Raw genomic sequence first — 27,235 nt, 5'->3', positions numbered from 1 at the left:
TGCCGGAGTGGCCAGACTGCCCTGACCTGCCGGAGTGGCCAGACTGCCCTGACCTGCCGGAGTGGCCAGACTGCCCTGACCTGCCGGAGTGGCCAGACTGCCCTGACCTGCCGGAGTGGCCAGACTGCCCTGACCTGCCGGAGTGGCCAGACTGCCCTGACCTGCCGGAGTGGCCAGTCTGCCCTGACCTGCCGGAGCTGACAGACTGCCGAGACTGCCCCGAGCTGACAGACTGCCCAGACTGCCCCGAGCCGCCAGACTGCCCCGACTGCCCCGACCTGCCCGAGTTGCCAGACTGCCCTGACCTGCCCGAGTTGCCAGACTGCCCTGACCTGCCCGAGTTGCCAGACTGCCCTGACCGTCCCGAGCTGCCAGACTGCCCAGACAGCCTGGAACGGCCTGAGCCGGAGCCGCCTCCAATATAGGTGGGTTGGGGAGGGGGGGTGTAGCACAGTGCCGTCGTTGACGGCAGCCACCCTCCCTTCCCTCCCTTTAGAAAGGGGGAATTTTTCTTTTGGGTATTGTTTGGGGGTATTTATATATTTTTTTGTGTTAAGGTGCTTCTGGGGTAGCACCTTTAAGGGGGGGGTACTGTCACGTCCTGGCCAGTATATAAGGTTAATTGTTTTGTAGTTTGGTCAGGGCGTGACAGAGGGTATTTGTTTTATGTGGTTCGGGGTGGTGTGTTTGTGTAAAGGGTGTTTGATTTAGTATGTCCGGGTTTTGGTTTATGTCTAGGTAGTTCTATGTGGAATCTAGTGTGTCTGTTTCTATGTCTGGTGAATTGGTGTTGGGACTCTCAGTTGAAGGCAGGTGTTTTCTATCTGCCTTTGATTGAGAGTCTCATAAATGAGGGTGTGTTTGTGTTTGTGTTTTGTGGGTGATTGTTCTGTGTAAAGCACTATGCTTTGACAGACTGTTAGTTTTCGTATTTTGTTATTTTTGTATGTTCATTTTTGTAGTGAATAAAAATCAAGATGAGCATTCACGAACCTGCTGCGTATTGGTCCACATTTTCCGATGACGATTTCGTTATATCGTCGGAGGACGAAGACAACCGTGACACATTAACCCCAAAGTCTTAGATAGGATTGAGAGTATGACAAGTGGAATACATGCTCCACTGTGATCCAGTCAGATGCATGCTCCATGAAATACACTGAGATTCTAGGCAGACAACTTACACATGACACAGGTTAACACATCCCTTATGCATTAATTACAGGTGTGTAGGATGATTACAACCATAGAAATCCTATTAAATTACTGAAGGGGCTTTGTCATGAACCCTCAAAGTTCCAGAATTTAGTGAAAATAGCAGCCATATTGGTTAGGGAGAAATCCAAACCAGTCTAATTGGAATTAATGGTAGTAAAGGCATATTCCAGATTTTACTTATGCAGGAAAATAGAAGTCAGGCATGTGATACAGTACCAGTCAAAAGTTTGGACACACCTACTCATTCAAGGGTTTTTCTTTATATTTAACTTTTTCTACATTGTATAATAATAGTGAAGACATCAAAACTATGAAATAACACATGGAATCATGTAGTAACCACAAAAGTGTTAAACAAAATATATTTATATTTGAGATTCTTCAAAGTAGCCACCATTTGCCTTGATGACAGCTTTGCACACTCTTGGCATTCTCTCAACCAGCTTCATGAGGTAGTCACCTGGGATGCATTTCAATTAACAGGTGTGCCTTGTTAAAATATAATTTGTGGAATTTCTTTCCTTCTTAATGCGTTTCAGCGAATCAGTGTTGTGAAAAGGTAGGTGTGGTATACAGAAGATAGCCCTGTTTGGTAAAAGATCAAGTCCATATTATGGCAAGAACAGCTCAAATAAGCAAACAGAAACGACAGTCCGTCACTACTTTAAGACATGAAGGTCATGAAGGTCAGTCAATCTGGAACATTAGAGTTACCAGCCTCAGAAATTGCAGCCCAAATAGAGTTCAAGTAACAGACACATCTCAATTTCAACTGTTCAGAGGAGACTGTGTGAATTGCCCTTCATGGTCAAATTGCTGCAATGAAACCACTACTAAAAGAACACCAATAAGAAGAAGAGACTTGCTTTGGCCAAGAAACACGAGCAATGGACATTGGACCGGTGGAAATATGTAATTTGGTCTGATGAGTCCAAATGTGAGATTCTTGGTTCCAACTGCCGTGCCTTTGTGAGACGCAGAGTAGGTGACCGGATGATCTCCGCATGTGTGGTTCCCACCATGAAGCATGGAGGAGGAGGTGTGATGGTGTGGGGGTGCTTTGCTCGTAACACTGTCTGTGATTTATTTAGAATTCAAGGCACACAACCAACATGGCTACCACAACATTCTGCAGCGATACGCCATCCCATCTGGTTTGTGCTTAATGGAACTATCATTTGTTTTCAACAGGACAATGACCCAAAACACTACTCTAGGCTGTGTAAGGGCTATTTGACCATGAAGAACAGTGATGGATTACTGCATCAGATGACCTGGCCTCCACAATCACCCAACCTCAACCCAATTGAGATGCATTCAAGTTTGCTCTGTTTTTTGGTTAATTCTTAAGTAATTATATTTTTGTTTTGTCATGATTTGGTTGGATCTAATTGTGTTGCTGTCCTGGGGCTCTGTTTTTGTGTTTGTGAACAGAGCCCCAGGACCATCTTACTGAGGGGACTCTTCTCTAGGTTAATCTTTCTGTAGGTGATAGCTTTGTTATGGAAGGTTTGGGAATCACTTCCTTTTAGGTGGTTGTAGTTTGAATTCTCTTTTCTAGATTTTGATAATTAGATGGTATCCTCCTAATTCTGCTCTGCATGCATTATTTGGTGTTTTACGTTGTACACAGAGGATGTTTTTGCTGAATTTTGCATGCAGCAGCTCAATTAGGTGTTTGTCCCATTTTGTGGGTTCTTGGTTTATGAGTGGACCCCAGACCTTACAACCATAAAGGGTAATGGGTTCTATAACTGAGTCAAGTATTTTTGCCAGATCTGAATGGAGATGTCGGATTTTATGTTCCTTTTGATGGTGTAGCAGGCCCTTTTTGCCTTGTCTCTCAGATTGTTCACGGCTTTGTGGAAGTGACCTGTGGTGCTGATGTTTAGACTGAGATAGGGATAGTTTTCTAGATGGAATTTTTATTTGTAGTCCTGGAAACAGGACCTTTTTTGGAACACCATTATTTTTGTACACTGTCAGGGCCCAGGTCTGACAGAATCTGTGCTGAAGATCTAGGTGCTGCTTTAAGCACCAGATCATCAGCAAACAGTAGACATTTGACTTCAGATTCTAGTAGGTTGAGGCTGGGTGCTGCAGACTGTTCTTGTGCCCTCGCCAATTCGTAGATATACGTATATGTAGAATAGGGTGGGGATCAAGCTGCATCATTGTCTCACCCCACAGCCCTGTGAAAATAAATCTGTGTTTTTTGCCCATTTTAAGAGAAACACTTATTGTTTGGGTACTTGGACTTTATAACGTTGTATGTCTTTCCCCCAACACCGCTTTCCATCAATTTGTATAGCAGACCCTCATGCCAAATTGAGTCAAAAGCTTTTTTTAAACCAACAAAGCATGAGAAGACTTAGCTTTTGTTTTGGTTTATTTGTTTGTCTATTAGGGTGTGCAGGGTGAATACGTGGACTGCCGTACGGTAATTTGGTAAAAAGCCAATTTGACATTTGCTCCGTACATTGTTTTCACTGAGGAAATGTAGGAGTCTGCGGTTAATGATAATGCAAAGGAATTTCCCAAGGTTGCTGTTGATGCATATCCCACGGTAGCTATTGAGGTCAAATTTGTCTCCCCTTTTGTGGATTGGGGTGATCAGTCCTTGGTTCCAAATATTGGGGAAGATGTAAGAGAGGACAATGTTAAAGAGTTTAGGTACAGGCAATTGGAATTTATGGTCTGTATATTTTATCATTTCATTTAGGATATCATCAACACCACAGGCCTTTTTGGGTTTGAGAGTTTGTATTTTGTCCTGTAGTTGATTCAGTGTAATTGGAGAATCCAGTGGGTTCTGGCAGTCTTTAATAGCTGATTCTAAGATTTGTAATTGATCATGTATATGTTTTTGCTGTTTGTTCTAGAGCAGAAAAAATTGGAGAAGTGGTTTATCCATACATCTCCATTTTGGATGGTAACTCTTTGTGTGGTTAGTTTCTACAGATTCTTCAATTACATTGATCTGATTTCTGTGCTGTTCATATTTTCTTAGTGTATTTCTGTACTGTTTTAGTATTTCACTATAGTCGTAGTGAAGGTTGTAGGCTCAGGTTTTCTGGGTCTGTATGTCTCTATGTTTCTTTTCAATTTCTTTCTTAGGTTTTTGAATTCTTCATCAAACCATTTATCATTGTTGTTAATTTTCTTAGGTTGTCTGCTTGACAATTTATATATTTCAAATCAAATCAAATGTATTTGTCACATACACATGGTTAGCAGGTGTTAATGCAAGTGTAGCGAAATGCTTGTGCTTCTAGTTCTGACCATGCAGTAATATCTAACAAGTAACCTACAAATTCCACAATAACTACCTTATACACACAAGTGTAAAGGAATGAATAAGAATATGTACATAAAAATATATAAATGAGTGATGGCCGAACGGCATAGGCAAGATGTAGTAGATGGTATGGAGTACAGTATAAATATATGAGATGAATATTGTAGGGTATGAAAACATATAAAGCAGCATTGTTTAAGGTGGCTAGTGATACATTACATCAGGATGGCAAGATGCAGTAGATGGTATAGAGTACAGTATATACATATGAGATGAGTAATGTAGGTTATGAAAACATTATATAAAGTGGCATTGTTTAAAGTGGCTGGTGATACATCTAATTACATCAAGATGGCAAGATGCAGTAGATGGTATGGCGTACAGTATATACATATGAGATGAATAATGTAGGTTATGTAAACATTATCTAATATAAATAATATAAAGTGGCAAGTGATAAATTGATTACATCAATTTTCCCATTATTAAAGTGGCTTGAAGTGGCCTGTTTGGCCCTGTCTGGGGGTATCATCGGATGGGGCCACAGTGTCTTCTGATCCCTCCTGTCTCAGCCTCCAGTATTTATGCTGCAGTAGTTTATGTGTCGGGGGGCTAGGGTCAGTCTGTTACATCTGGAGTATTTCTCTTGTCTTATCCGGTGTCCTGTGTGAATTTAAATATGCTCTCTCTAATTCTCTCTTTCTCTCTTTCTTTCTTTCTCTCGGAGGACCTGAGCCCTAGGACCATGCCTCAGGACTACCTGGCATGATGACTCCTTGCTGTTCCCAGTCCACCTGGCCGTGCTGCTGCTCCAGTTTCAACTGTTCTGCCTGCGGCTATGGAACCCTGACCTGTTCACCGGACGTGCTTGTTGCACCCGCGACAACTACTATGATTATTATTATTTGACCATGCTGGTCATTTATGAACATTTTAACATCTTGACCATGTTCTGTTATAATATCCACCCGGCACAGCCAGAAGGGGACTGGCCACCCCTCATAGCCTGGTTCCTCTCTAGGTTTCTTCCTAGGTTTTTGGCCTTTCTAGGGAGTTTTTCCTAGGGAGTTTTTCCTAGCCACCGTGCTTCTTTCACATGCATTGCTTGCTGTTTGGGGTTTTAGGCTGGGTTTCTGTACAGCACTTTGAGATATCAGCTGATGTACGAAGGGCTATATAAATACATTTGATTTGATTTGATTTTGAGTTGAGTCAGTATGTTGGCAGCAGCCACTCAATGTTAGTGATGGGTGTTCAACAGTCTGATGGTCTTGAGATGGAAGCTGTTTTTCAGTCTCTCGGTTCCAGCTTTGATGCACCTGTGCTGACCTCGCCTTCTGGATGTTAGCGGGGTGAACAGGCAGTGTCTCGGGTGGTTGCTGTCCTTGATGATCTTTTTGGCCTTCCTGTGACATCGGGTGGTGTAGGTGTCCTGGAAGGCAGGTAGTTTGCACCCGGTGATGCGTTGTGCAGACCTCACTACCCTCTGGAGAGCCTTCCAGTTATGGGCGGAGCAGTTGCCGTACCAGGCGATGATACAGCCCGACAGGATGCTCTCGATTGTGCATCTGTAAAAGTTTGTGAGTGTTTTTGGTGACAAGCCAAATGTCTTCAGCCTCCTGAGGTTGAAGAGGCGCTTCTGCGCCTTCTTCACCACGCTGTCTGTGTGGGTGGACCATTTCAGGTTATCCGTGATGTGTACGCCGAGGAACTTAAAACTTGATAGGGAAGCTGAAAGGTCAAATATACTGTTTAGGCTTTCTACTGCCAAGTTCACACCTTCACTATGGAAGTGAAATGTTTTGTCCAGGAAGTTGTCTAAAAGGGATTGATTTTGTTGTTGCCCAATAGTTTTTTAGTAGGTTTCTACACTACTTTCCTTCTTAATATTATGCAGTTCCTTTGGCTGTGATGCCTCATGATTGAGTATTACTCTATTCAAGTAGACTGTGATTTTGCTATGATCTGATAGGGGTGTCAGTGGTCTGACTGTGAACACTCTGAGAGACTCTGGATTGAGGTCACAGATAAAGTAATCTATAGTGATACTGCAGTTTGGAGATGGAGAAGCTGTCATCGTTAAAGTATAGGGATTCTATATAGGCAACAGACATGAGGACTTTTCTCTCTGCTGAGATAGTTTGCTTATAAACTTCTGGCCAGATGTAAAATGACCCTGTTTTGACTAATTTACAGGTTTTTTTATCGCTTTGGTACTATTTTAAGTATGTGGTAAAATTTCACAAATCTTAGTACAAAACTCAAAACAGATCATCAAAAAGGCTGTTTTTTTTAATCTTTAAGCACATTTTCAATTGACTAGGTACAATACACAAAATCACAAAGTAACTTTTTCACCTAACCTAATCAGTGTTTCATCTAGAAATAGCTTTCATATAAAATAATTGCCTTCACAATGCAATGCTCACAATACCGTTCATATGATTCTGTTCTCATTTGTTTAAATACATTTGACCATCACTTAATCCAACTGCACTTAATGGTTAATCACTTAACCGTCTAGTAAACCTATAGATTTTAAACTGGTTTGTCTACTATATATGGATTTTGAGAACTACAGAAATTAAATGTGTGTTTTTTCAAAGTATAAACATTTAAATTACATGTATTACACATGGTAACCATATATAATGACTACTCGTTATTGTTAATGGATTTCACATAGAGGCAACCACAATTAGTCACTATATAAAAGGGGGTGTGTGAACACGTGTGAGCACGTTTCTTTCAACATGGAGTAGAATAGACAGCAAGGGAGAGGAATAGGTCAATGAGCCCGTGGACAAGGGGCCCGACAGAGAAGTAGGCATGGGCCCCAACAGAGGTCAAAGAGGTGGGCATGGGCCCCATCAAAAAGGTCAAAGAGGTGGTCATAGGACCCGTCAAAGAGGTCAAAGAGGTGGCCATAGGACCCGTCAAAGAGGTCAAAGAGGTGGCCATAGGACCCGTCAAAGAGGTCAAAGAGGTGGCCATAGGACCCGTCAAAGAGGTGGCCGTCAGAGAGAGGTAAGCAGATGGCATGGAAATGATCTATTGACAGTATACTCTGTTTATACCCTCAGAATTGACAGAAGTCCCCATGGTGGTTGCCATGTGCTGACCGACCAGCAGGAGTGGGCAGTGGTGGAAATGGTGAGGGCCAGGAATGACATTCAGTACGGCTGTCCGAAATAAAGCAGGCCATTGAGGAGAACAATGAAACCTTTGCCAATGAGGCATCCATCAGCCTACCAACAATCGCTCACCTTTTAAAGAGGCACCAGGTATCTATGAAACACATTTACCTGGTGCCTTTTGAGAGAAACAACTGGGTGAAACAACTGCAGGCCTAGTATTTTCAGGTACAGCACTATACACTGTATTGCTGTTACTATTTGATGCACATGCTACTTCACAATATCATATTGGAACTATATTGTAAAAATAACTAACCAAAATATATTTTTACAAGGTGATGGTTCTTGATGCAGCTGTGAACCATCACAGGTTTATCTTTGTTGATGAAGCGGGCTTTAACCTGGACAATACTCGGCACCTTGGGCGGGACCTTATTGACCAACGGGCGACCGTCCAAGTGCCTGGACAACGTGGGGGAGACATCTCCATGTGCACAGCTATCTCTGAAGATGGTATGGTAGGACGTAGAATATTACTTGGATCCTACAACGCTGCACACCTCATTGTGTTTCTCAATTAAATTGAGCAGGCTTGTCAAGGTGAAAGGGTCACCTATGTCATCGTGTGAGACAATGTCAGGATCCACCATGCAGAGGTGGTTCAGGCATGGTTTGGGCCAATTCCTGATTCGTGACCCTTTACCTGCTCCCATACTCTTCTTTCCTCAACCCTATTGAGGATGTGTTTTCAGCACGGAGGTGGAAGGTGTACGACCGCCATCCCCATGAACGTGCCATCCTCCTTCTGGCCATGGATGAGGCATGCGACGACATCAATGCAGACCAATGTCAAGCTTGGATTTGCTATGCCAAAAAGTTTTTCCCACGGTGCATGAACAATGAGGACATTCACTGGAAAGTAATTTATGGCCAACTGCTCAAGACAAGCTTGATGCAAATGAATGCGTGCTAAACATATATTTTTTAATTTTCATTCATTTAATTTGTTTCATTTAATATCTTACATTTTATTACAGACAGTACACCTATGTTGCAATTATATCTGAAAAAATGTAAATAAATGTTGCATTTTAATGATTGTAGAGGATGTCTTCATTGATCACATCTTTGATTTCACATTCAATAGATATTATGGAAATTCTAGATTTTCTGCCAGTTTTCTTGGGTAATGTAAGTAAGTGTATTGCGTAATGTGCAAACTGTAATCTACTGTCATTTACAGCACTGTAGCATATTACTTTCAGCACTCTGTGGGTGATTTGCATCATTTGCTATTAGATAAAACTGGTAGGTAAAACTACAACATTGAAAAGATATCATTATGTTGTGTTTTGGCAATTAAAATAATGTTCTCATTACATTTCACAATTAACTTATATTTTGAATCAATGGTTGTGTGGTGAGAGATGTTTACAATCCAAATGAATGCACAATGACAAGTTTTGAATGAAAGACTGGTTGCGTTACAACTGTGACCAGTTTGGAGTTTTGTACAACATTTTGGTGAAAATAGTACCAATGTGATAAAAAAAGAAATACATGTAATTGCGTGGGTTAGGTCTGCTCTATACCAAGTTAGCATACCCCCTGAGTCTCTTCCCTGTTTCACACCTGGTAGTTTGATGGATGAGACTACCAGCTCTCTGTAGCCTAGAGGGCAACCAGTGGGTTCGTCTCCTCTATATTATGTTTCTTGTAGGATGACAATGTCTGTATTTCCAATTTCTCTCTCTCTCTCTCTCTCTCTCTCTCTCTCTCTCTCTCACTAAATAATGAGCCTTTGTGGATACAGTATATTCTTTAGAACCTACCCTCTGGTCATAATTGTTGCCCTGCAAAGTGTCTGATATCTCTGTGCTAATTTCAGACAGATATTGTTGGTGTTGGCATTGCTATTATTGCCCCATAAAATCTCTCTATTCAGGAGTGTTTTGACGTGCAATCTGGCCTTTTTAACAACTCTGGCACACGTCCAAATCATATCGCCTATTAATTCTCCACAGTCGGTTGATGTATGCATTTTATTAGTGAAAATGCAAGCTCAAGGGAAATTACAATGAAATACACACATGATGAGGAGGGCGAGATATAGATGTGGACAGTTTTTTGGGTTGTTAAACAAAGATGACTCATGCTTCCTAATACCACTGACAATTACAGTAACAGCACAACAGGTTTCTGTTCTGTGAGTCTATTCTTTTTTCAAAAGCCATAATATGTTGAAAATATATTAAAAGCTTACTGAGAAGGTTTAGGGGAAAAAAAATGTTTAATGTATAAGCTAAAGAAAGCATATAGTCTACGTTCATTTCTCATTTTCATTTACCTTTTAGTTATGCATAGCTTAACATTATGATTGCATTATGAAATTGCCAATCAACTAATTTCTATTGATGTGCAGTAGTTCCTTTTCTGAAATGCAATTCAGATAGGCCTGCCCTCTGCGATAGAGCTCTACAAATTGATTTTGAAATAAGACCTTTGCTGCCATCTAGGGGTCAGCTGATATACTATTTCCATGTACTGCAACACTGCACACATCTGTCCAGGAAGAGAACTGTAGCAGACTACTGCTAGACATGAATGCTTTTCAACTTTCAAAGGATACATCAAGATGTCTTCGTACTGTCCTAATTTATTGTGTATATTGTTTCAGGATGTAAGAGCATCATATTACATTTCATATAAAGCCTACAATGCTCTCAAATGGCTCACATAATTTCCCTGATTGATGGATATTTATTTTAAAGTTAATCTATTATCTGGTGCAGCCAGGATTTTAAGAGGTGTACAAAATGGAAAAATTCTGAAAGTATTAAAAAAGCAGGAATTTTCAAATTATGTATAATGCTTTGGCCATTATATTAATGTAGTTTCTATACTAAAACTAGAGACAGTGTTACACAAATTAACAAACATTTAATTTTATACTACAGTATTCAATACATCATATTATGAAACTTCATATACCATAAATATCCCCACTAATATAACTGCCAACCACTTTCGGACCCTGTCCCAGCTGCAGTTGCAAGAACCAATGAAAATAGAGGTGGGTGGGGAATAAGTATTTGCTGGCGTTACGTCAACACCGCAGGCTCGCAGCAGCAGACCTACAAACCCCTGTGCCTTGACAGGTCTGACATTGCAAGGTAAGATTTCAACCAAATAAAACTCGAGCTTTAGCTAGTATATAAATGTGAATGCTTGAATTTGAAAATGGACTCAATCATGAATTCTTACCGGACTGCCCCAAACATGAAGTCACATCGCGATTTCGGGAGGCCTCCCACTAATCAAGCTGTCTAGCACAGCTTGCGCTAGAATCAACACAGCATCATGCCACAATATTATAAATTATTAATTGCATGTAACCAGCTTGTGCGGTTGTCATTTGCATTGGCCGTGTAGTGACAGCTTGATTCGAGCAATCTCTGTTATGCTAACACATTGACCGCACAATAACACAAACTATGGTCGCTGCATTCGTATTGCTACCTAGCGAGCTAGGCAGAACACTTATATTGGTTGTCTGTAGCTAGCTAACTGATTCTGAGTAGTTGTTTACCTGAAAGCTGGCTAGCTGCAGCAATCTAGTGTTGAATGACAGCTGGCTGCTGCTAGTGCTATCCAGTGGCAGTGCAACACTCCCCTCACTTAAATGATATAGCCAGCTAAGTATCAGTGGTTCCCAAACTGGGGCGCGTCCCCATATATAATTATTATTTTTCTTAAAGAAACTCGGTATGGCTTTAAACGTACTCTTGAAAGTTGTAGTAGTAGAATGCACAAGGTGAAATTTTAAAATTGGGTCTGCATCATCAGTTCCTGTTGTCATGTTAGTCATTGCATATTTCTAACTTGTCAGAAATGTCCAGCTAACATTTATTTGTTTTTTAGCCCATAGATATAAAAGTAACAAAACAATTACAACAATATCACATGAATAGACATTAGACATGGCAAAACAAGAAATGACCCTTTTTCAGGACCCTGTCTTTCAAAGATAATTTGTAAAAATCCAAATAACTTCACAGATATTCATTGTAAAGTGTTTAAACACTGTTTCCCATGCTTGTTCAATTAACCATGAACATGCACCTCTGGAACGGTCGTTAAGACACTAACAGCTTACAGACGGTAGGCAATTAAGGTCACAGTTATGAAAACTTAGGACACTAAAGAGGCCTTTCTACTGACTCTGAAAAACACCAAAAGAAAGATGCCCAGAGTCCCTGCTCATCTGCGTGAACGTGCCTTAGGCATGCTGCAAGGAGGCATGCAGACTGCAGATGTGGCCAGGGCAATAAATTGCAATGTCCGTACTGTGAGACGCCTAAGACAGCACTACAGGGAGACAGGCCGGGCAGCTGATAGTCTACCAATGTGAGGACGATGTGTAACAACACCTGCACAGGATCGGTACATCCGAACATCACACAGGTACAGGATGGCAACAACAACAACTGCCCGAGTTACACCAGGAACGCACAATCCCTCCATCAGTGCTCAGACTGTCCGCAATAGGCTGAGAGATGCTGGACTTGTAGGCCTGTTGTAAGGCAGGTCCTCAACGCTGTGCGTTATAGGGAAGGCATCCCTCATGTGGTACCTTTCCTGCAGGCTCATCCTGACATGACCCTCCAGCATGACAATGCCACCAGCCATACTGCTCGTTCTGTGCGTGATTTCCTGCAAGACAGGAATGTCAGTGTTCTGCCATGGCCAGCGAAGAGCCGGATCTCAATCCCATTGAGCACGTCTGGGACCTGTTGGATTGGAGGGTGAGGGCTAGGGCCATTCCCCACAGAAATGTCCTGGAACTTGCAGGTACCTTGGTGGAAGAGTGGGGTAACATCTCACAGCAAGAACTGGCAAATCTGGTGCAGTCCATGAGGAGGAGATGCACTGCAGTACTTAATGCAGCTGGTGGCCACACCAGATACTGACTGTTACTTTTGATTTGGACCACACCCCCCTTTGTTCAGGGATACATTATTCCATCTCTGTTAGTCACATGTCTGTGGAACTTGTTCAGGTTGTCTCAGTTGTTGAATCTTGTTATGTTCATACAAATATTTAAACGTTAAGTTTGCTGAAAATAAACGCAGTTGACAGTGTGAGGATGTTTCTTTTTTTTGGCTGAATTTGTATAGAATTGCAAGAAAATTTACTCTACAACTGCAAAATGTGTAAAACTTCAGGAAATAAGCTTTAAACCTGCAAAATTTTCTCCGCCAAAGAGATGTTTGTGTCATGGACAGTGCTTGTGTCCATAGAAATAAACGCGGTGCTCACACGGGCGCAGGGTGTTCCCCAATGTTGGAAGGGGGTCGCCGAGTGAAAAAGTTTGGGAGCCCCTGAGTTAAAGTGTATGTTTCTCACAGTGAATACTAACTGGGTTGTGCTCTCTCAAATGTATCCCAGCATCAAAAGTGAATTCTTCCCATGTTCTTGAGTTAACTAGTTCAATACTCCCCCCTAGAAACTTGTAAACATGATGTGGTCAAAATGTAATCCACCATTATTAGAGGAATGCTAATTATTTATTCAGCCTTTTTAATGAGAAATCATGACAACATCGTTATTTGACTTGTTGTTAGCAATGCAACCTCTCCTCAACATATCATTGTTGCCAGGACAAACATATGTTCACGATCAGCACCTTTTTGGGCTCATTCAGTAGTTTTTTTTACCTGAAAGTAGTGTCTTGTTGAAAAATAATGTTAAGTACAATTTACCTTACTAAAACATACAGGGACAATTATTCTGTTGATGCTTCCCCTTGTCATGGCGTTTTGATTTATGACCGAGTGTCAAAACCCCAGTTCTAGATGTCAGTCCGTAGAGGGACAAAAACATCTGTTTAAGCAATCCATTTTGTGAGACCGTGATGACTATAAACTTTTTAATACTATATCGGAGGTGTATGTCCTGTAATTCTTTTGTGGTGAGTACTTTAGTTTGTGTAACGTAATAATACTTGGTCCACCATAGGGAAATAGCCATAATATAAAATAATTCAATATTTCAATTAACAATGATAGTAAATGAAGCACACAGATTTTTACAACGACATCTATTTCTCACTACTTTAGCCATGGAGAGAGTAAAATGAATGCTCCTAAACACAATGTAACCAGGCACGAGACTAGAGCTTTCGTAGTGATTGTGCCACAGCCTGAACCTTTGACGTCCCTTTTTTTATTCCTCTCCTCTCAGGTGTGAACACGATGGCGGCAGCTTCGCCAGCGTTGGACCCGGACCTGCTCCGGGAGGTCCTGGAGTGCCCCATCTGCCTGGAGACTTACAACCGGGAGCAGCTGAGGCCCAAGCTCCTGCAGTGTGGCCACACAGTGTGCAGACAGTGTCTGGAGAAGCTGCTGGCTAGCACCATCAACGGCGTGCGCTGTCCCTTCTGCAGCAGGGTCTCCCGCATGAGCAGCATCTCCCAGCTGGCCGACAACCTCACTGTGCTCAAGATCCTGGACTGGGTCAGCTCCTGCACCACCACCCTCATGTGCAAGTCCTGCCACATCCGCCTACCCCGACAGTACTGCCTTGACTGCGGCATTGTGCTCTGTGACCTCTGCAAGAGTGAGGGCCACCAGCAGCAGGGCCACGCCGTCCAGCCCATCCGGGTGGCCGCTGAGCAGCGCCGGAAGGACCTGGGCGGTAAACTGGCGTCCCTCCACGAAGCCATGGACCACATCCAGCAGAAAAAAGTGACCATTGACAGTGTGACAAAGAACATGCGGGTGAAGTCCCGGGCAGTGCAGCAGGAGTATGCCCGGGCTGAGCTGCGTCTGCAGGAGGAGCTGGGGCACCAGCGGCGGACCTTCGCTGCCTCCATGGCCAAGGTGGAAAAGCTGAATGGGCACATCCTTGAGGAGCAGACGTACCTGCTGAACCTGGCCGAAGTGCAGGTGGTGTCCCGATGCGACTACCTCACCATGCGGGTGAAGCAGAGCGACATCACCCTGCTGGAGGAGGACGGAGGGGGAAACAATGAGGAGGAGCTAGACCTGAGGAGCTGCCTGGACCTGCCTACGCTACTCAAGCTCCAGGACCCTGAGCTGGTGACGATGGAGCATCCCGAGGCCCTGGATGTGGCCCACCTCACCACCAAGCCCTGCACCGTCAACACTGATGAGGGGCTGCTGGAGTTTAGAGCCGGGGTTGGGGTTGATGCCATGTGCGGGACTGTGGGGATTGCAGGGGCCCCGCTGGACCTGTATAGAGACATTGATATGTTAATGTCTGTAGAAAAGGCTGTGTGTGCCTCCCCGGGCAACTTTAAGTCCAAGTCCATGGATGAAGGGGGGGCCTCCTCGCCCAGTGCAGAGGCCAGGGCCAGCTCAGGGCCGCAGCACTGCCAGTTTGTAAAGAAGATGGGTTGCAAGGGCAACCTGCCGGGGATGTTCAACCTACCGGTTAGCATCTGCGTCACCCCGCAGGGCGAAGTCCTGGTGGCCGACCGGGGGAACTACCGCATCCAGATCTTCAACCGCAAAGGCTTCCAGAGGGAGATCCGTCGCAATCCCAGCAGCATCGACAACTTTGTCCTGAGCTTCCTGGGCGCCGACCTGCCCAACCTCATCCCGCTGTCCATCGCCATCACTCCTCAGGGCCTTATTGGGGTCACTGACAACTACGACAACTCAGTCAAGGTGTACACCATTGACGGCCACTGCGTGGCCTGCCACAAGAACCAGCTAATAAAGCCCTGGGGCATTGCAGCCATGCCCACGGGTCAGTTCGTGGTCTCAGACGTGGAGGGCGGCAAGCTCTGGTGCCTGGCCGTGGACCGCAACGTGGGCGTAGTCAACTACAACCGTCTGTGCTCGGCAGTGCGGCCCAAGTTTGTGACGTGTGACGCATCGGGCACCATCTACTTCACCCAAGGATTGGGCCTGAACATTGAGAACCGCCATAATGAGCACCACCTGGAGGGGGGCTTCTCCATCTGCTCGGTGGGGACGGACGGCCAGCTGGGCAAGCATCTCAGCCACTTCTTCTCGGAGACAGAGGACTTCCGTTGCATCACGGGAATGTGCGTGGATGCCAACGGGGACCTGCTGGTGACGGACAGTGGCAGGAAGGAGATCCTGCAGTTCCCCAAAGAGGGCGGCTTTAACGTGCTCATCCAGGAGGGACTGACGTGCCCTGTGGGCGTGGCCGTCACTGAGAAAGGACAGCTGATGGTGTTGGACTGCTGGGACCACTGTGTGAAAGTCTACTCGTACCTACAGAGGAGACGCTTCTCCACCTGCTAGGTGCTAAGAAACTACAAATCCAATGGTGTGTGTGTGTGTGTGTGTGTGTCACTTTAATGTAAAAGGCTGCATTCCAAACAACTTTTGCTCCTCCATGATCTGACTTCTAGTCAGTGCTTAGCAGGTCATATAATGAGTCACTGATCCCCAGTCAGTCGGTGGGACTGGCTAGGAGCACACTGGAACCAAGCTGGTGTCTATCTACAATTCGAGCTGCCTCTTTGATTTGATGGATCACAGCACTAAAGATGACAATGAGTGTTGTCACATTGGGGGTGGGGGGAAACTGGTATGTCAATCAACGCACAACATGTTTATATTTTAACTGCTGTAATGTACACAATATTAGGGCCGGGTTGATACCTGTATTGCGATACTCGTTAGTATAGTAGCAAGGACACAAAACACGAAGCAAATTTTACTTCTTTGGGAAAACAGCCCTAATGTTGGAAACAAACATCATTATGTCACATTTATTCTTTTCCAATCTATAGAACACTATTGTACATACAGCAGGTTTTTAAAGGACCAAAGAGTTTGGTCTGCATAGTTTTTTTTTACATTTTTGCCATTGAATTTATTTTTTTTATACTGGTATCGTCACAGCCATACAAAATTATATTTCTGACAATTACTAAGCCTAATGGCATGGCAAGAAAATGTATTGCAAACAAATAATTGCACTTACAGGCTGTCTTTTATCAATTTAGAAGGCATGTCTAATCAAACCTCTAACTTAAATCTATAGGGATGGGATCATGGACTTGCTCGTTATAACCCAGCCATCCAATAAAAAGTATTGTGTTGGAGCTCCTCGGGGTACATCTTCAACGTGCAAATGAGTGAAGTTGCCTGTAGACACACAGCTCTAGGACCAGCTTACCCTCCCTCAAGGCATAACTTTAACATTTAGTGTATGCACAGTTTATTCTAAAATAGGTAGAAATAGGCATCTATTTCCTATTTTTGTTTTCATTTCCATGATTGTTGCAGAATACATTCCTCACCTTTTCTGACTGATGGTTTTATACTCGCGAAGTAGCCTGTCGCCTACGTCTGATCTCTTATTTAATTGGACCCATTTCGCAGTAGTAAATAGATATGCTATTTCAAGTATTTTGCTCTATGCGATCCGGAGCGTAGTTTAACGCTAGAACAGATGTTTCACCTTTTCCATTTATGTCTTTGTCAAATGTGTCGCGTAAACAATATTTAATTTATAAACATATTTTCATAGCCATTGCTGAAAAATTCCTCCACTTTTCTGGCCATGATGGGTTCATATTCCCGAAGTAGCTTTAGCCTACAACAAATTACCATGCGCATCTCTCGTTTTAATTGGGCCTATTAGATTTAGGCATCCGAAAGGTAGCGCGGTTTAGAATATACAGTATAATTTAACAGAAACAGTTGATCTTTTTCATTGAAGTGTGTAGGCTACCACTGTAAGTAGGCCTACTGTAGTTTTATATTTTTACTCAATGTTTCAGAATTCGCGGGTAGTACAGCATAATTAAGTTCTGGAAAAAGTAAACAAAGTATTATTGAATTGAAACGATCTACAGGTTTATAACAATTTCCAATGATTTCTTTCTTTCAGATACAGAAAATGTCACTGTAAAAGTTTAAAACATTCCGCCAACACCTCCAGAGACATTTGGTCAAGTTCGTCATTGCTATTTCCTTTAGAAACTTCCATACGTACATACAATTTGTTCAGTGATTGTGTGTTTTCATTTCTTGTACTCTCATGAGACATTTGAAACCATATTTGTCGACTCACCAAAGGATTTCAATTCAGGATATCATGTCAGGCAGCATGCTAACCTTGTCACTGCAATAGTCTGTCACTATGAAATTATTTCTCAAATTATCATTACAGATATTCCAAACTTAACTATTACATTACTTACAATATAAAAATGCTAGAAAAATCAAGTGTCCTTGTTTCAATGTGATGAATAACAAGACTGTTGCTGTCTGTTTTTAATGGTGATTTTATTGTTCACTCTACTTAACTGGAGGAGAGATGCATTTATTTTAGGGCTGTGAAACAAATACATTTTTTTAAATAAGGTTAATCGCAGGATTTTCTTGGATTAATCGCAAACATTTGAAATTGCTCAACTTGAGCTGTAATTTAAGATGTTTTATACCAAAAGCATTACAAGAATATCAATATCTTGATTTTGTCCAAAGTAACGGTAAGCAAAATCTGGTAAATTAATAAAGCGTACTTTCTTTAACCTCAATGTCAAGTTGTTTTGACATCACATTGTTGTTTTTAGCTCTATAGATTATTTGGGATATTTTCAGTGAATTTTAAACGCTTTCAAACAATGCGATTTAATCACCCCAAAAAATTTGTGCACTTTTTGTAATTTAACTTGAGTTAAAGGCCCAATGTAGACATTTTCATATCAGTATATCAAATAAGGACCTTACTGTAAGATTTACATTAAAATGGGCAAAATAACCTTTTTATTTTTGGGGGAACTCACTATTATTGGTATATTTATGGGATGGTGAAGTCACAATGGAAAGCACACACATAGAGAATGATAGAGGCCTCTAGTGGCCAGAATTCAGTTTTAGCACGGGCAGCACCATTGAGGACTTCCACCATTTTAATATAGTCAACTGGGTGAGACTTCCAACTTCATTGGCTGATCCCTCCTTGTGACCCTGTTGGAGACTACTTTAAAATGGAGATAGTATGGGCAGTGCCACTGAGGCTGTCACAGACGCCATAATGGTACGGATACAATGAGGCCTCTATGGCCAAAACTCCCGCCCATGCAAATCTGCTGATTAGAAGGTCCTGTGTAGATTGTATTTTCAACAAGAAAACATCAGGTAATAACTCAGCTGTTGTACAATATGATACAAAAATAAATGAATTTTGACTCCGCTGGGCCTTTAACTGATTAACTCAGACAGCCTTCATTTCTTTAGACCTACATGTAATTGCCTATTTCCTCTGAGTTTGTGTGTTTTTTAAATATTTTGTTTATACTACTGGGTCTTCTGAGTGTTCTGTTTCTGTATGCATGTGTTGAACCAACCCATGTGTCTTTCAGAAGTTTCGCCTTTGGAGGCAGTGACTTTACAGTGTGTGTTACTATTGTATCAGATGAGTTTCTGTGTAACACGAGGCTCAATTTCATGTTTGTAATGTTATCTATTTAGTGCAATAAACCCAACATGAATGAAGATGTGCATGTTGTGGTTTCAGATTCTCTATGGAGAATTTTTCTAGGCAGGAATTTACATTGTAGGAAGAACACTGACTTCATTGTAATGTAAACATTTAGAAAAGTAAAAACACTTTGCTATACCTATGGTAAATACTTTTGAAATATCTGCGATGCAGCAACGGAATTTATTTTCATAAATGATTCAAGGCATGTGTCTTTGTATTCCGGTGTTTACAGTACATATTTTGAACCCATTTATTTGGTAAAAGATACATTATTTTCATGCTATCTACAGCCTGTCTAATTCAATTTTGAAGGTCTCAGTGGCACAGCATAGTACAGTACAAAAGCTCTTTCAGGTCTTGCCTAATGTTTATGAAATGAATTATGAAATGCTACTGAAGGATTTCAGAGAGGCTATTCTCGGCTCTGTCTCGGGGGCTAGGGCCAGTTAAAAATGAGGAATCATGTCTGCTATGAATCATATTTCTAGCTGCAGCGTCCTGAAAATTGTACCATATTGAATAAGCCCCATTTTTTTGTTTGTTTAACCTTTCTCTGGGATTTAATTGACTCATTTAAGTCTAGCCACTCACCTGGATCCCTGGGTCTAAATTGGTCACTGATTACAGTAGTATTTGTGACACGTGCATCATATGCAGTTTCCCCCTCTCACCTTTCTGGTACTGCAGCCAGAGCTGCTGCTGAGCCTTCTTGCTGGGGAAGTAGATGGTGCAGCTGAGCTCGGAGCCGTAAAGGGCCTCAGACACGTAATGGCTGCCGTACTGCTGGATGAAGGACAGCAGCTCCTCTCTGGTGCTCTCTGCAGTCAGTGTCTTCAGAACCTTGGAGAAGCCTGGGAACCAGGAAAGTGTGGAGGGGAAATAATGTGGAACAAATAGAATTGTAGTTATAGCTGAAGCAAAAAAGAGGCTTTGTAAATGCGCTAAATACTATCCTGTATGGTTTTCCCTCTGAGTTTTCAGTACAATATGATATAGTGTAGTAGTCAAATAGGTTCACCAGGAAACCTGACAGTAAATTGACACTCCATACCAGACCTGGGTTCAAATAAATATATATATTTTTTTATTTACGGTGCCTTCAGAAAGTATTCACTCCCTTAGATTTTTTCCCACATTTTCTTGTATTGCAGCCTGAATTTAAAATGTATTACATTTACATTTTGTGTCACTGGCCTACACACAATATCCCATAATGTTAGTGGAATTATGTTTTTCAACATTTTGACAAATTAATAAAAATGAAAAGCTGGAATGTCTTGAGTCAATTAGTATTCAACCCCTTTTTTTATGGCAAGCATAAATAATTCCATGAGGAAACATTTGCTTAAAAAGTCACAAGTTGCAATAATAGTGTTTAACATGATTTTTGAATGACTACCTCATCTCTGCACCCCACACACAATTATCTGTAAGGTCCCTCAGTTGAATAGGGAATTTTAAACACAGATGCAACCACCGATACCAGGGAGGTTTTCCAATGACTCACAAAGGGCACCTATTGGTACAGTCGATGGGTAAAACATTTCAAAAGCACACATTGAATATCCCTTTGAGCATGGTGAAGTTATTAATTACACTTTGGATGGTGTATCAATACAAAGATACAGGCTTCTTTCCTAACTGAGTTGCCAGAGAGGAACGAAACCGCTCAGGGATTTTACAATTAGTTCAAAACCATTAGAGTTTATTGGCTGTGATAGGATGGATCAACAACATTGTAGTTACTCCATAATACTAACCTAAATGACAGAGTGAAAAGAAGGAAGCCTATACAGAAAAAAAATATTCTAAAACATGCATCCTGTTTGCAATAAGGCACTAAAGTAAAACTGCAAAAAATGTTGCAAAGAAATTAACTTTATGTCCTAAATACAAAGAGTTATGTTTGGGGCAAATCGAACAACACATGACTGAGTACCACGTTCCATATTTTCAAGCATGGTAATGACTGAATCATCTTATGTGTATGCTTTTCATGGGCAAGGACTGGGGAGGTTTCAGGATAAAAAGAAACGGAATGTAGCTAAGCACAGGCAAAACCCTAGAGGAAAACCTGGTTCCGTCTGCTATCCAACAGACACTGGGAGACAAATTCACCTTTCAGCAGGACAATAACCTAAAACACAAGGCCAAATATACATGGGAGTTGCTTACCAAGACAACATTGAATGTTCCTGAGTGGCGTAGTTACTGTTTTTACTTAAATCGTCTTGAAAATCTTTGGCAAGACTTGAAAATGGCTGTCTTAGCAATGATTATCAACCAACTTGACAGAGCTTGAAGAATTTTACAATCCAGGTGTGCAAAGCTCTTAGTAACTTGAGTATTCACACCCCTGAGCTTTGCACACCTAGATTGTAAAATTTTTCAAGCTCTGTATTTCATTTCAATACATTTGCAAACATTTCTAAATACATGTTTTCACTTTGTCATTATGGGGTATTGTGTCTAGATGGGTGAGATTTAAAAAAAAATGTTTAGGCTGTAACAACAAAATGTGGAATAAGTATGAATACTTTCTGAAGGCACTGTAAATACTTATTTTCTGTGTACTTAAGTATTTTCAAATAATGTGGCCTGAATCAACTACTTCTATTTAAAAGTATTTTAAAATAATTTCCTATAAATAGCCTACTATTTCAATTATTTTCAAATACTTGGGTTAAATGCACGGGAGGGTATTTATTTGATGTATGCATGCATGACTAAGTCACTTTGGATTAAAGGGCATATATTTGAGTCAGTGTGTTTGAGTATTTCCAAATGCAGTACATGCCAATACTTTCCAACTGTATTTCCAAATACATTCCAACATTCAACTACTTGTCCTTTCAAATAAAACAAATCTGAATACTTACTTCGAAATGTATGTGAAAGGTATTTTAAATAGTATTTGAACCCTGGTCTGCTTCGTACCTGTAGACAAGGTGATGGCGCTGAGCTTGACTTTGTACAGGTTGCTCCTCACTCTCCACTGCTGAACCATGGGATAGCCCATAGCCTCATTGAACTTTGCATCACCTGCAATGGACATATACATATAAACATCGTTATGAATAACTTCCACAATATAAGTAGGCCCACATTTTTTTCAGAAGATTTGAGTAAATAACTCAGTTTCACATTAATCATGCATTGAAAGCTATGGATCATTTGTGTCGGAGTTTGAGTTATACAAGCACATTTGTAACTGCCTGAAGTGCATTAGCTAGCTTTGCTTCCCTCACACAAACACTGTTCGTGTACAGTGTACATTCTGTTGTTTTCAACAACACCATTTGTCTTAGTACAAAAGTTCCCACCCCGTGTGTAATCAATGGCAGACGGCCGCAGTAGCTCCAATTGAATTTCCAGCATTAAGGCGAGAGCAATCTCGCCTCTGTAATTGCATTATCAAACTTTCATATGAGTCTGGCACAACACAGGGCCATTAGAACACAGGAGCGAAGAGAACAACAACAACTAAATCCTCCCTTAAACCTAAAGCACTTATTTATTCCCAGTGTGTGTTGGGAGAGGAGTAGCCGACACTCCTGGGAACTAGTCACAGGCCAACGGGGAGCGAAGTGCTGCAGCCAATTCAGCTAATGGACGGATTAGGGAGTAGTCCTGAGGTGCGGTTTCAAGCCAACTGACAGAGTAGTCTCGGCCCCAACAGGGGATGTGGGAAGGGAACACGGGGCGAAGAAGGTGCAGGTGTCAGCCTTTAGAGGACCTGGAGAGGTATGCAAGTGAGTGTGTGCCTACTGAAGAGACTTTGGGATGTCAGGAACAATAGCACAATACAGTGCACTGGGAACAGTGTCATTCTAGCTGACCCTTCACTCTGATGTCACTCCTATGGATTTACTGAGCAGAGAATGCAGCATGATTTCTAAGTATTGAGCTTACAGGAAATTCAGCCGTAATTGGAAAATCTGGTAAATCCGGTAAAGTACGGTAAATACGGTAAAGTAGTTCTACATTTTTTGGAAGGAACATCTGAGAAAAAATAAGGATATTTGATGATGAAATATAGGTTACGTGCAGGATATTTTCTGTACACACTGGTATGAGTGTACAAAGATGGGTGAGGCAGGCTAACACGTGTACACACACCTGTGAGGAGCTGTACATTGGACAGTGGCTCAGACAGCACTCCTCTACACTGCTCCTCCACAGGTAACGGGATAACCATCAGTCCATCTGCTAGCTGGGGGAAGTCTTTGATGAAGTTGTTGTCCCTGAAAGAGAGAGCAAGAGAGACAGAAAATGAAAAAAAAGAAAGAAAAACACACAAAACAGTCAGCCTTGTGAGACACTGTTGGGTTTTCATCTCCTCCATCAGAGTACCTAGTGCAATAGTGTGGCTTATCTCATCATTCATCATCCCTTCTCTCCACTGTGTTTCAGACGCTCCAACAAGGAGGGACAGGTGGTACAACCTGATAGTCATAGACACAGTGCAAGACAACTAACACTGGATGGAGAGAGATTCTCAGATCAAACAACACCTTCATATTCTCTCGCCAGTGCCGGTCCTAGCCTTTTGGGGGCTTTACGCGTAATTCTGCAGGCAAAATATTTTAGTGGTCCTGCTTTCGTCGGGATGCAGAGAAAATGTTTCGATTTTAAAGCAAGTTTGCTGCAATTCTACACATTTTGCCATAGGGCGGAGATAAGATTTTAGCAATTTTATAACACATTTCATGCAATTCTAATTGAGTGACTGTGGGTCAGGGGCCCCATATCGGCCAGGGGGCCTATGCAACTGCTTATGCCTAGAGCCGGCCCTGTCTCTCATCACAATGTCTGGGTTATCAAGCAGCAACATAATGTTGCTTTGCACCACATGGATTGCTAGAAGGATTACAGAGGCTTTAAATAAATTGAATGTTCACAGTTGAAGCTACTAGATACAGTTCAAGAGTGATAAATGCAATGGCTTGGGAATGTGGGGTTTTCCTGGTCAGTTCAAGAAAAACTCATGGTACTACAACTCGCTGGTTGGATCAGGTCTCTCAACAGCATACAAGGATGTTCCATTGCAGTGTGATACTGTAGAGGTATAAGTAGGGGCAGTCTCCAAAAGAGACTGGTGCCTGGCTGCAGTAGTATGGGGGAATTGACTGACTTTGAAGTGTGAGAGAGTGTGCTGGTTGGCTGCCCTCTAAAGGAAGGAAGGAGAGAGAGAGACATACTGGGAACAGGACAGGTAGCTGCAGGGAGAGAAACCTCTTCACTTCTGTTTCTCTCTCAGCTGTAAAAGGAATGAGAGCGAGGGAAGGGAGGAGTTAGGGAGAGGGATGGAGGGAGAGGTCGAGAAATTAGATGGAAAGGGAGGAAGAGGCAAGTCCAATGCCACAATCTACAAACCTAGAAATGTGTATTTGTTCTACTCCAGCGCATTGACCCTTCTTTAAATCTGACCTTCCAGTTTCAGACTGAAAAACACAAGTGAGTGTTGTGATGCAGTTCATGCAATACTCATGGCCATGTTGTGCTATTGTGCTGAATAATATGGGGCCATGGAGGAGAGCAGACATAGAGACAGACACACAGAGAAACACAGAGATTGTCTTTTACTTCACTTTTTAATTTCTTCCCTTTCCTCTTGCTCTCTGTTTCACTCTCACTTTCATTTATTCTGTCTGGAGTAGTCTACTGTGTCTACCCCCCTCTCCATCTCCCCTTCTCATTGACTTTCAGGAGAGCTTTCCCCCCAACCGCAGAGCCCGTTAGAGGCAATCACCGCCTCCTTTTACCCCAGGACTGCAGAGGAAACTCAAGGGCAGAGAGAAGTGGAAAGCAGAGGACAGGAGGTGCTGTAAAAAGATTACTGGCTGCTCACCGAAACCATATCGATTACCAAATTAAATCAGAGAGCTGGGAGCTCGGCACAGGGCGAGAACCCGGAGAGGCACGGCCCCTACAATATGAAGCTTTATGGATTTTTCACACCCAAACAAGACTGTGTCCTTGTCGCCCACCTAGGCGCCTTATTAATTCCTTTATTTACTTTGCAGTGGACTTGTGTTCTGGCCGGGAGAACAGCAGGGAAGCGAGAGGTATTTTTGCTGCTCGTTATTGGAGAAAAGTGTTACTGTTTTGTACTGAATACATTAGAGAAGTGGCACATTGGGGTAAGAATGGGAATGAGATTCACAGTGGCACTCGTAGATTCAAGATGTGTCATTATCTCTCAAGGAAAGTGGATAAAGTGGAGTGGTGACCACTTTAGTGAGATTAGGGTCTTGCTCGCTCTCGTCAAATCTTTAAACATGATGGAGGAGATGCCAACATGGACAAAACATAATGGTGGATTAAGGAGGAGAATTAACCCAGCTTTCCAAACACACTTCCAATTTCTCTCTGGCTCTTCCTTTTCCTCTCTGCACAGTAGGTCGTTTTAGTAATATTGTTGGTGAAAAGCTGTTTCCAAGCTGAAATGCAGGAGCTTCAATTACTCATTGCAATATTAGCCAGCTGAGAAAAGCTTTAATCCCAGCATAAAAAGCAGACAATGGGATTGAATGAGGTATGATGAGGTATTATTGGATGTACCCCCCCCTCTTCAGACACACAAACCCCACCCCTCTCTTCTTCTACCCCCACACACAGCTGGCCACCTGCAAGGCGTACAGTGTAGTCTATGTGTTCCACTGTGGTGAGCATGGTGTGTTTACATCCTGTATGTTTCATTCAGTACCCCTGTGTGTTCATTAGGGGAGCTGAGACTAAGCTGTCCTGCCCAGCCTTATCCTTGTGCTGCTTACAGTACATGCCTCCAAATGGGATAAACTCTCTCCATTTAGATAAGGGCTTCCATGTTGAGTTGAGCACAAGTTGTTGTAGCAATGAGACAAGATCTAGGATCTTAAATTGATCACACTGTTGCAAAAGAAATTTACTGCAATGCAGAAAATGTCAAACTTGTAGTCTGGTGTAAAAAAGCTTATGAAGTTTGTATTTTCCACTTTGAAATTTCAGACTTGATTTTCCCTTATGAAAAATGTATCAACCCCTACAAAAATGTAAATGAATTCTAATCCACATTTCCTGTTGCTACAGGATTATTTTCCTGCTGTAGCAAACTGGCTCAAATGAAGATCCTACAACTGTAGGTGCAGTGTTTATAAATATGCAGGCCTACGCTTCGATGTGGAAATTTCAACAACTTTTTATATTTCTCTCTCTCTTGTTTTTCTGTAACTCTTTTTACTCTCTGAATTGCTTCCTTTTTCTCTTGCACGCTCACGCACACACACACACACACAATTCCTCAGACTTCAATAGCATACTGTATCTGAATCTGTATTGTTCTAGACATTCCATTTCCCACCACCCACCAAAGCCTGCATGTTCCCTTCGCTAAACGCAGAAGATAAGCTGTTGGAGCGGATGAGAATAGCGTGCAGCGATTGTTTTCTGCTGTCTCAGCCCGCTCCCTGGTGACTCTCCCTCTCTGTCTGGGCTCTGAGATGTTCATTTTCTCTTCTTCGTCTCTTCTTTCTCCTCTCTCTACCTCTCCTCCCACATCCTGTTGGCAATATAGGCAGGCAGGTACCTCTGGGCTCTGAGCAACCATACCAGCTCCAGTCACACTAGAGCTACTCTCTCTGTGTGTGTGTGTGTGTGTGTGTGTGTGTGTGTGTGTGTGTGTGTGTGTGTGTGTGTGTGTGTGTGTGTGTGTGTGTGTGTGTGTGTGTGTGTCCGTCCCCATATTGATTTTATATCCAGGGAGGGGGATTTAATAAGAAAACAATGTATGTATACCAATTAAACACAGGCTGAAAGGCACACACTTACTCTGCATTTCTCCTTGGCCTTTCCTTGCTGCCACTCACACACACAGCGGTCAGGGACAGGGGCTCGTGTTAGAGCAAACACACATTCAGCAGGCTCACTCCCTCTCAGTACCTACACGGCACTCCCAAGAGACAAAGTAATATGGGATTTATGAAAAGGGTGATGAATAATAGTATGAATTTAGAGATGCAGACATACCTGTCTACTTCATCACATTTAAACAGAGGAGGCTGGTGGGAGGAGCTGTAGGAGGACGGGCTCATTGTAATGACTG

The 27,235-nt window shown here is 42.3% G+C and overlaps 2 protein-coding genes across 3 annotated transcripts in view; one reads left to right on the top strand and one right to left on the bottom strand.

Annotated features, from left to right (window-relative positions):
• Positions 1-27,235, bottom strand: part of LOC115159542 (astrotactin-2) — a 421,339-nt gene that overhangs the window by 91,991 nt on the left and 302,113 nt on the right. The window contains exons 14-16 of the mRNA XM_029709358.1: positions 23,272-23,396; positions 22,090-22,194; positions 19,824-20,003 (exon numbers count right to left, since the gene is read on the bottom strand). Of these exons, the coding sequence (XP_029565218.1) occupies positions 19,824-20,003; positions 22,090-22,194; positions 23,272-23,396 (410 nt within the window). The remainder of the gene's footprint in view (positions 1-19,823; positions 20,004-22,089; positions 22,195-23,271; positions 23,397-27,235) is intronic.
• Positions 10,765-19,163, top strand: LOC115159543 (E3 ubiquitin-protein ligase TRIM32). 2 transcript variants are annotated; one of them, XM_029709361.1, is made up of 3 exons: positions 10,765-10,826; positions 13,897-15,975; positions 17,551-19,163. In XM_029709361.1, the coding sequence occupies exon 2, from the start codon at positions 13,908-13,910 to the stop codon at positions 15,948-15,950; it is 2,043 nt and encodes a 680-aa protein (XP_029565221.1). In that variant the 5' UTR covers positions 10,765-10,826; positions 13,897-13,907; the 3' UTR covers positions 15,951-15,975; positions 17,551-19,163. The 2 variants fall into 2 exon arrangements, with proteins under 2 accessions (XP_029565221.1, XP_029565220.1); XM_029709360.1 differs by having other exon boundaries at positions 13,897-19,163.

This window comes from Salmo trutta, chromosome 23 (genome assembly GCF_901001165.1).
Source record: "Salmo trutta chromosome 23, fSalTru1.1, whole genome shotgun sequence".
Taxonomy (NCBI): domain Eukaryota; kingdom Metazoa; phylum Chordata; class Actinopteri; order Salmoniformes; family Salmonidae; genus Salmo; species Salmo trutta.
This window is presented reverse-complemented; position numbering and strand designations above follow the sequence as displayed.

What these genes read in the sequence shown, in the direction of transcription:
- LOC115159543 (XM_029709361.1), top strand. Translation starts at nt 13,908, where the DNA reads ATGGCGGCAGCTTCGCCAGCGTTGGACCCGGACCTGCTCCGGGAGGTC.